Source organism: Xyrauchen texanus, chromosome 8 (genome assembly GCF_025860055.1).
Source record: "Xyrauchen texanus isolate HMW12.3.18 chromosome 8, RBS_HiC_50CHRs, whole genome shotgun sequence".
Taxonomy (NCBI): domain Eukaryota; kingdom Metazoa; phylum Chordata; class Actinopteri; order Cypriniformes; family Catostomidae; genus Xyrauchen; species Xyrauchen texanus.
Genome location: NC_068283.1, coordinates 49,895,382 through 49,904,536, shown reverse-complemented (window position 1 = coordinate 49,904,536; position 9,155 = coordinate 49,895,382). Strand labels below are relative to the sequence as shown.

At 39.2% G+C, this 9,155-nt stretch overlaps 1 protein-coding gene and 1 pseudogene across 1 annotated transcript; both read right to left on the bottom strand.

Moving 5' to 3' along the window:
- Nucleotides 1-275: 275 nt before the first annotated feature.
- LOC127647584 (GTPase IMAP family member 9-like) lies at nt 276-4,003 on the bottom strand. The gene is made up of 3 exons (XM_052131920.1): nt 3,766-4,003; nt 2,205-2,828; nt 276-2,031 (listed from the first exon to the last, which is right to left on the bottom strand). The coding sequence occupies exons 1-3, from the start codon at nt 3,788-3,790 to the stop codon at nt 1,106-1,108; spliced, it is 1,575 nt and encodes a 524-aa protein (XP_051987880.1). The 5' UTR covers nt 3,791-4,003; the 3' UTR covers nt 276-1,105.
- Nucleotides 4,004-5,302: 1,299 nt separating this feature from the next.
- LOC127648216 (coiled-coil domain-containing protein 134-like) lies at nt 5,303-8,327 on the bottom strand (annotated as a pseudogene).
- Between the last annotated feature and the right edge of the window lie 828 nt (nt 8,328-9,155).

Here is a 9,155-nt window from a genome sequence, read left to right as displayed (position 1 = left end):
ATTTTGTGCTTAATAGTTAGCGTCAGTACTCGCTGAGATACTCAGTGTGCCAACTAGCCTAATTCTAAAAATATTCATTTATAAACAGCATGTACTAGTTTACTGTACTCACCAGGCAGTGGATTAGTCGCCTCCAACATCTTCACTGTTTATGACTCCAGACAGACAACAAGCCAGATGAAATGCTTCTTGGGAAATAAACTCCAATACAAAATGTTAGAAAACAGACAATAAATAATGAAATAAAAAAACATTAAGAATAACTTTAGAGAGCTTTAACGATTATTTTATTTGCACATAATAATGTAACAGCGCATTCTCATACACTAGACTTATATTACAATTCTGAAAAACTGTCTTTAAGTGCCATCAGACCTTACATTTAAAAGGCTATGAACATCAGTTATACACAACCCCACATCCCCACTTTATATTAACAGTTACACAAATATAAGCACAATCTATGTAAAGGAATGAATTGCTCAATACTGCCACTGTGAGTGTATTGTGAAAGAGGTCATTGAATGTTCTCTCTGCTCTCCTCTATACTATCCTACAGCATTGAAGATTGATCATGTATTTAAAGGACTTTACTGTGGTCAGTCTGGAGATACAGCTCTATTGTAAAGTCAGATTATGAATGTGTTTCTCTCTCATCAGTGACATTCACAGTGTGTGTATCTCCACCAGCAGGAACTAAAGGTCCTTCTGGCATTAAAACAGCAAGACAGCAGTTTCTGAAGTGTACGTTTAAGGAAGGAATATTTACACTCGATTAAAATAATCATGCTTTGGTAAACAATAATTGTCTGATTTACATTCATTTAAATGCCATTTTATATCAAAATCAAAGGTATAATGAAAAGTCTGTCTTTATCTATTTACCCTCATGTGACCATAAAATTAAAATGTTTGACCCTTTGTGGTAGTTGCACTACATCCCAGTGCAATGGCAAGTATTGGAAGTGCATGGTGTGTATTGACAACATAAGCCATAGACGCCAATAAAGAACCTTTCATTTTATAAACAAGATTGACTTTGAAAATAAAAAGGCACAAAATGTTTTATTTGTAGGGGTTTGTAAATAAGACGGTCACATCCCTCTCACTGAATTCTACACATTTCTAGATCTGTAAGTGTCATTATGGCTTCAATTAAAGTTTTTACCTCCTCCACAAGACAATGTGTCAATGTGTTCTCCAGACAGCACGATCTAATGATTTCATTAATGATCGATTTCAGAGCTTCCTGATGTGACTCTTCTGCTAAAATGCAGTATATCTTCTGCCATACTGTTGGATCAACTAAATTGTGCTCCTGTTTGTACAGCTCAACTTTCTCATCAAACATCTGCTTCTGCCTTTCCTGAATGCACTTCTCTGCTCCTTCAAACATCTCACTGGTGAAGTGCATCCCTCCATTGTCTGCCATCATCATCTCTATTTTCTTGAGGAGATCTCTGAACTGTGGGTAACTGGCAGATTTGTTGTCCAGACAGAAGTATCTGTTTCCACAGTTCTTTACAAGAGTCTGAAGATCTGGATCAGCTTTCTGTAGATATTCTTCAATGGATTTATTTTCCTGGTCTAACTGATCTTTGTGAGTGAAGATGATCATTGTGTATTTCTCCATGTGTTCTCCAAACACTTCTTTCAGCTGCTTCACTGTATTTTTCTCCTCCTCAGTGAATCGTCCGACTTTAATCACGATGAGAAAAGCGTGCGGTCCAGGAGAGGATAAGAAGATGCATTTCACCATTTCATTTATAACCTCGTCTTTACTGAGTTCAGTATCATAAAGTCCAGGAGTGTCGATCACAGAGATCTCTTTACCGATCCTCACATTGGTTTCTGAGCTGCACTCTTTCATCTGAGAGTTTGAGTCAACAGAAGATTTAAACACATTTCTGCCGAGGATTGTGTTTCCTGTTGCACTTTTCCCAACCCCAGTTTTCCCCAGTAACACCAGTCTGATCTGCTGTTTTCTTCTCTCAGGAATCAGATGCTCATCTGCTGGACTCTCTCCTGAAACTACAGAAAAAACAGAGCTCAACTCACTCAATATATCAATGTGCTGTTATTTAAATACTTTTTTACAGTACACAAATAATCTGGCTTCCCCATTTTAAAGATTAGTTTCACAACATATTAGTGACTCTGTGGTATACATTTTTAAAGTAATTTAGAATGACAAATAGACGTACAATTGACATCAGTGTCTCTGCTCCTTCTCCTTTGTGCTTTGATGAATTTCCCACCATTTTCTCCTGCCATTCTCTCAATCTTCTGCAGTAATTGTGTGACCTGATCATCTACTTCACGTTTGTTATTGAAACAGTGAAATCTTCCTCCACATTCTGTCACCAGCTGCTGTAGATCCGCATGATCTTTGTCTCGTAGATATTCATCAATGGTCTGGTCCAGATCCTCCAGTTCATCTCCATGTGTGAACAGAACCATGATGTATTTCTGGACATCAGGTCCTAATATATCTTTAATCAAATATAAAATCTCTTCCTCATTTTCCACTTTTGTCTCTAAAGGCACGATCAGAAGAACTGCACTGAGACCTGCTGAACAGAGAGCGAGGACTTTCTCTTTCAGACTCTTAAACTTCTCTTTAGAGAGATCTGGATCCAGTAGATCTGGAGGATCAATCACATGCACCTGCTTTCCATTGATCTGTGACGTATCCTCACAAACATCATCTTGAGGCCTTTTAACTTGAAACTTCCTTTGTCCCAGTATTGTGTTTCCTGATGACCTTTTCCCAGAACCCTTCCTGCCCATCAGAAGAATCTGCATCACTGAATCATTACCAGACAACTCTAAAAGAGACAGAAAATATGGAATATCACACGTTATGTTCATTGCTGGCCAAGTGCTATACAGGAACATAATATATCTGAAACAAACATGAAACAACAACAGCAGCGATGACTATTGTGTTTTATTTCAGTATAAGGAGGTGCTTAACCTTCTGTTGACAATCATCAGATTTAAATTAAGGTTTTATAAGCCATTTCATTTTACAATAACTTCCTGAGGTTTGCCATTTTTGTAACAGTTACCAAAATCTCTTGATTTTCTCTTGACCCAGATTAGTGTGGATTTGTTTGGGTTAGGGGTTCTGAGTTTAACGCATACACACTAATGTTTCAGTTGGGTGAAGGGTTATTCTGACTGTCAACCGCAATTGTATTTGATTACAAATATTGTTGCATATTGTTTTACCATGTATTGATTACATCATGTTGTCTTTATTATCATAACATTCAATATTCTTGTTCCAAAAATAATGATAAAACATTTGCACACTCAAAAACTAGTATCAAGGTCACAAATATGCCTATAATTACTTCTTTGCTTGCAATATTATTTTTTTTAGTTCTCCTTGCTTGCTTATATTTCATGTAGTAATTTAGCAGACATTTATCCACATCAACTTACAAATGAGAATAATCAGTCAGAATCAGTTAAATCATTGTTTTACATCTGCAAATGTGTAATGACAATGTTATTATATTTCTGCACCGACAGATGATGTTCTTTATGGCATCTCACCTGTATTTTTATTACTGTAACAAGTAACTAACATGACTGATATAATCAACAAAGCAATATAAACTGCAAGTTTACTTTTATATTTCTATAGATATCTGAAGGTATTGAGGTTGTTTGCAGAAACATTGAGAATACTCCGATAACAACTACACAAGCACCTCTGATAACACATTTAAGCACCAGTGTAAAGAGATGTCTTACCAGGAAGTGAAGGCCCCTCCGCCATCTTCACTTTGTGTGATTGTAGACGAGTCACAACAAGCCCAATGAAACGCTTCTTAGAAAACAGATACAGTACATTTCAATCAAACATTACAGAATCGTGCTATTTACAGAAACCATGTCAAATTCAGGAAAACTCCCAGAGAAAGACGTGGCTATGCAGAGTCTGTTGTGCCGATATTCTTTCACATTTGAGGTGTGACAAAATGCTCCTCTCTTTTGCAGTAACCTGTAATTCCGGTTACCTGTGAGGTGTGGCATGTGCTTCCTTATGTCAGAACATACGCAATGAGGACTGTAAAGATCATGGTTAACAAAGCGTTCTTTGAAAGCATCACGTTGAGCATTAACAGCACTGACTTTAAAACGAGTGTAAAGGTGTTTTAAATGATGACATCAGGTCAACAGGTGGGGAGTTTATTAGAAAATAAACTAAAGTGTATCAGTAGACATTCATAGAGCAGCATTCACACTGATATCAGTTAAATCTGTCACTCTTAAAGAATATAACCATCATAATACTTATAAAACAACCATATGACTTTTTGTTTACAAGTGCAGTGATGAATCTGGAGGATAAGCTGTGATCTCAGATCATGAACACTCATCTGTCTCTAAAACAAGAGACACAGGTCAATCTCCCAGTCTGTGCATCTATACACACACACATACCTTACCGAATAAATGACTCAATGGAAAGCATTGTCATTAAATAACAACAAATCTCTTATAACACTATACAAGTGTACCCAAATAAAGAATTGTTATATTTAATATAAACATTATTTTCATATAGATGGGCACTTTATTCATTTCTAAATATATATCATCATAACTTTTCAACTTTTGTTAAATACCTAAATAATCTGCCCCTGCAATGTTCAAAATATACATTCCAACCCTGACCCCTCCCACTGGTCTGACTATTCCACACTGACCCCTCCCACTGTTCTGGCCCCTCCCATCGACCTGACCCCTTCCCACTGATCTGAATTCTTCCACTGGTTAGGGGCCTCCTCTTTCCAGCCAACTGGCCCCTCCCATTGTTCTGGCACCTCCCACTGCTCTGAATTCTTCCACTGGTTAGGGGCCTCCTCTTTCCAGCCAACTGGCCCCTCCCATTGTTCTGGCACCTCCCACTGCTCTGAATTCTTCCACTGGTTAGGGGCCTCCTCTTTCTAGCCAACTGGTCCCTCCCATTGACATGACCCCTCCCCCGTAAACCCCAGTTCAGTCAGATTTACCTCCCAAAAATCTACAGCACAAACACACACACACACACACATATTAACAACAGTGAATATAATGACGAGCCACTAAATCAAATAAAGGTTTAAAAACAGATTTACTCAGAAACCTTTAAAGCTTGATGAGAGATTTCAGGGCAATCCAGAAAACAGCACAATAGTGTGCACAAACACACGGCTCCCTGATTGTGTTTAAACGACACATTTACTGATCTTCTGTTACCCTGCCCTGATCCAACCGGAGTCAATATACTCTCAGTCTGTCTCTCTCAGTCTCTGGACAGCTGTAGGTCGATAAATCTGAGTGAGAACGAGAGATTCATGCCCATTTTCTGATCTCTTTCCTCTCTGAGTATCCTCTGAAACACCTCAACAGAAATCACAGTCTTCCATGAGATTATATTGAGCGTGCAGATATGAGCGAGCTCATAATATACTGGACGCGTTGAGGCACAGTCGTGTGGAGATACAGAGCGCGCTCTTCTTAAACTGTGCTCACTCTGGTCCAAGTGTCTTGGCCGCATCTATTACCAATGCTTTGAAAATGGCATGAACAGGAAACCCACTTCATGAAATCTGGAGCGGGATTGCACGCCTCACGCAACATTTTAATGATCCCCGCACATGCCATGTTCACAGTGCGGGACATTCACACATTCTTCTGTTAAACATACTGGTGAAAATGAGTAATCCACACATAGTGTCAGAACACAAGAAATCAATCGTTTCTTTCTATTGGACTGTAAATCCATGTCACGCCATTGCATCATCATCTCAGCATAGAAGCTGTCTCACGTGTGTGCAGAGCGCTAGTATTTGTTCACAGGGAAAAAAAAATAATGTTTCTGTAATTTTGTCGCCTTTAGAGATGAATCATAATAAAAGTAAGTCTTCCAAAAGCAAGTACATTTAACAACTAGGTAGGGTACAACAGGACTACAGTCACACCATAAGGAAAATTACCTTTTTTTCCTGCTCAAAAAGTGTATCAAGATTCAAGAAATCAATTTATTTGATTGGATACTAATGGAGCAGCATAATGTATGTGAAAATAAATAACAAAATGTTTTAACATTTAGTTTTTTTAGACCTAACATTTACCTACTGTATATTACACATCACAAGGTTTCCTCTCTCAGGAATGCATGTGTTTTTAACTCTAGTGACTAATTCTTTGATCCTGCTTGTGGAAATACTGCACACACCCAAATATTGACCGCATGACTAAACGGGTCAGCTGCTCCACTGAACTCTTGGCTAAAAACCCCTGTAAATGTCAGGACTCTGAGGTTATATTCACTCCTGTAAAGCGCTTACAAGGGGATACATAAGGGCGGATGCATCTAGCATCTTAAAATGATTGTCATGAAAATGTGCCCGCTTGCCCAGTTAATGGAAGAGTAACGGCGCCCCCTTCTGTCCATTCCTAAATTTGCCGACAGCCTGTCAATGGATGAAACAGTGTAGAATAAAGAGTTTCAGGGCACAGTAGTGCCAGGGTGGCAGTCTACGGGCAGAAGTCAGGTGGAGTTAGATCCTCAGGTCATCCTAGTTCAGAATTAAAGCTTAAGCTGTGAATGTATGCTCATCATCTTAATATTTGTAGCACAGTATTTTACTACATTTCTCAATTATCTTTACTGATTGAGATATTGAATAAATGTCTTTACTGCCAAACAAACTATATTGAGAAGGATGTGGAAAACATCTGTTTTATGAATAACATTTGGTGTTAAGTAAAATATAGTGCATCCCCATCATTACAGTATCTTCATTCTTTGTGTTTATTTTACAGATTTATTGTGTGCATTTTAACCTTTAACCCATGTCCTTGCATTCTTCAGTGAACCTGAAAATAATAAAGTTTTATTAAACCGTTAAACTGGTATCAGTCATAATACAGTATCTCTGTCCGGAGAATGCTTTTGTAAGGAACAGAAGTGTATCTATTTGTCAAAGTAACAAAACGGCTGGATTTGCGGCACTACAGCTGGTACTATTGTAAAGAGGATTAAAACATCCCTTATTTTATTGACATAAAAGTTTTGCAAAGTTCAAGCTTTGTTTACATTTCCCATGTCTTTATTATTTGTATTCAAAGGAAAGTGGAGCTGCTAGAGCACATTTTCTGTTTTTTAAATACTTATTTGAGTGAATATTGAATACATCTATAAGAAATTTTGAGTACAACTCATGAGCTTGTTGTAACGCCCAATTCCCAATGCGCTCAAAGTCCTCATGGTGGCGTTGTGACTCGCCTCAATCCGTGTGGCGGAGGACGAATCTCAGTTGCCTCCACGTCCGAGACAGTCAATCAGCGCATCTTATCACACGACTTGTTGAGTGCGTTACCGTGGAGACATAGCGCGTGTGGAGGCTTCATGCTATTCTCCGCGGCATCCACGCACAACTCGCCACACGCCCCACCGAGAGCGAGAACCACATTATAGTGACCACGAGGAGGTTACCCCATGTGACTCCACCCTCCCTAGCAACCGGACCAATTTGGTTGCTAAGGAGACCTGACTGGAGTCACTCAGCACACCCTGGATTCAAACTAGCGACAAATGGTAATAAATCTTAAAAACTGATCATCACATTGTGATAAAACATTGGCAATATGAATTATCAACCAGATATCTCAATAATATACAATAGTATACTGGCTCAACCCTGTAAAACCGTACGTCTGTATAAACTCACGTCATCTATTTCTGTGCAGTATGGATTGACAAAGTCTGGAGATTTCTGTGTGATTCCCAGCTACTGCGCCATCTAAAACAACACAGAAAAGTGAACACATCACCACCTCTTTAATACTTAACACCCCATAATGCTCCCTCAACTCCCATAATCCCCCAGTCTGACCAGTGTGAGGACGTGCTGTTGGGCTCCTCCAGTGAAGATGCCAGTCTGGTTACAGAATCGCAGACCTCAGCGGAGGAGACGACTCCAGACAGTGTTACAATCACAATGATGAATGATACGTGGAAAATGCAGAGCTATGTCAAGTGTAGAGAGGAGGATACACCTCAAAAGAGTTCCTTCAACATGATGTCTATGATCTTGTACTGCTGGTTGATGTCACTGAACTCCACCAGTTTCTTGAGAGCATTGAGCTGATCTTTCATCTTCGTCTCAAACAAATACTCATGAAACACAAACACACACTTGTACATGTACACGCGTGTCTGAGGAGGATACAGATCTCCAGGTTGGAGTCTCTCGGTATCTCTGTGCATCAGAGTCAGAACTGAGAGCCGCCAGCAGCAGCAGAGCGCAAGCATTCACCATGACCACTAGATAAAGACAAACATCACTGCCTGTAAACACAAACACAAGTGATGACTAGCAAAACATAATGACAGCAAAAGACACAATCACCAGATCCTCCTGTCCACCCTCTCTTATCTTCACTGGCTTGAGTCTTACCTCATGGTCAGATCCTTCAGGTTTTCCAGGAGAGGAGAGGAGCCTAATCCAAATCAGCTGACCACTGGAGTACCTCAGGGTTCAGTGTTGGGCCCTCTCCTCTTTTCCATATATATGATGGTTTTGTGTCAAGAGCTCCAGCTCCACTTATTCCACCACGGCTGTGCTTCTGTATTTACTTATTTTGTATGTTTGCATTATAATTCCCTCATACTTGGCGATCTACATCAGCTGAAGCTGTTTGGAAAGTTTAGAGTGCAGCTGTGTAATTCTTCCTCTCATCAGTCGTGAACTGCAGTGCTGCTCTCACACATCATTAGAGTTTAATGTGATCTCATGTGCAGTCTTCAAAAAACCATGATACTACCATTGCATATTTTAAAGATAATACCATCACTACTTGTGATTTAAAAGCATGTTTTAGATTAAAAAACATGCTTTTTTAACATCTGACTGGATTCAGATTAAATGTGAACAGATCTGACTGGTTGAACTGGTCTCCGCTGAAGATTCTGATGCATTTGACACTTCAGGACACATTGCATTAATCACGAGATATACACGATGCACTATAAACGAGAAAACGACACCTTTACTGAAGATATACCCGGTGTTTATGCATTTAATCAATAATATCGAGCAGCATTAGTGAGTGCAGATGTTGTCATGTGATGATCTCAGATCAGAACT

Bases quoted from the DNA above. Each gene is read 5' to 3' on its own strand.
- LOC127647584 (XM_052131920.1), bottom strand. From the start codon at position 3,790: ATGGCGGAGGGGCCTTCACTTCCTG. The intron at 2,829-3,765 runs GTAAGACATCTC...TGTCTCTTTTAG, and splicing joins GGAGGGGCCTTCACTTCCTG to AGTTGTCTGGTAATGATTCA. The intron at 2,032-2,204 runs GTACGTCTATTT...TTTTTTCTGTAG, and splicing joins CAGAGACACTGATGTCAATT to TTTCAGGAGAGAGTCCAGCA.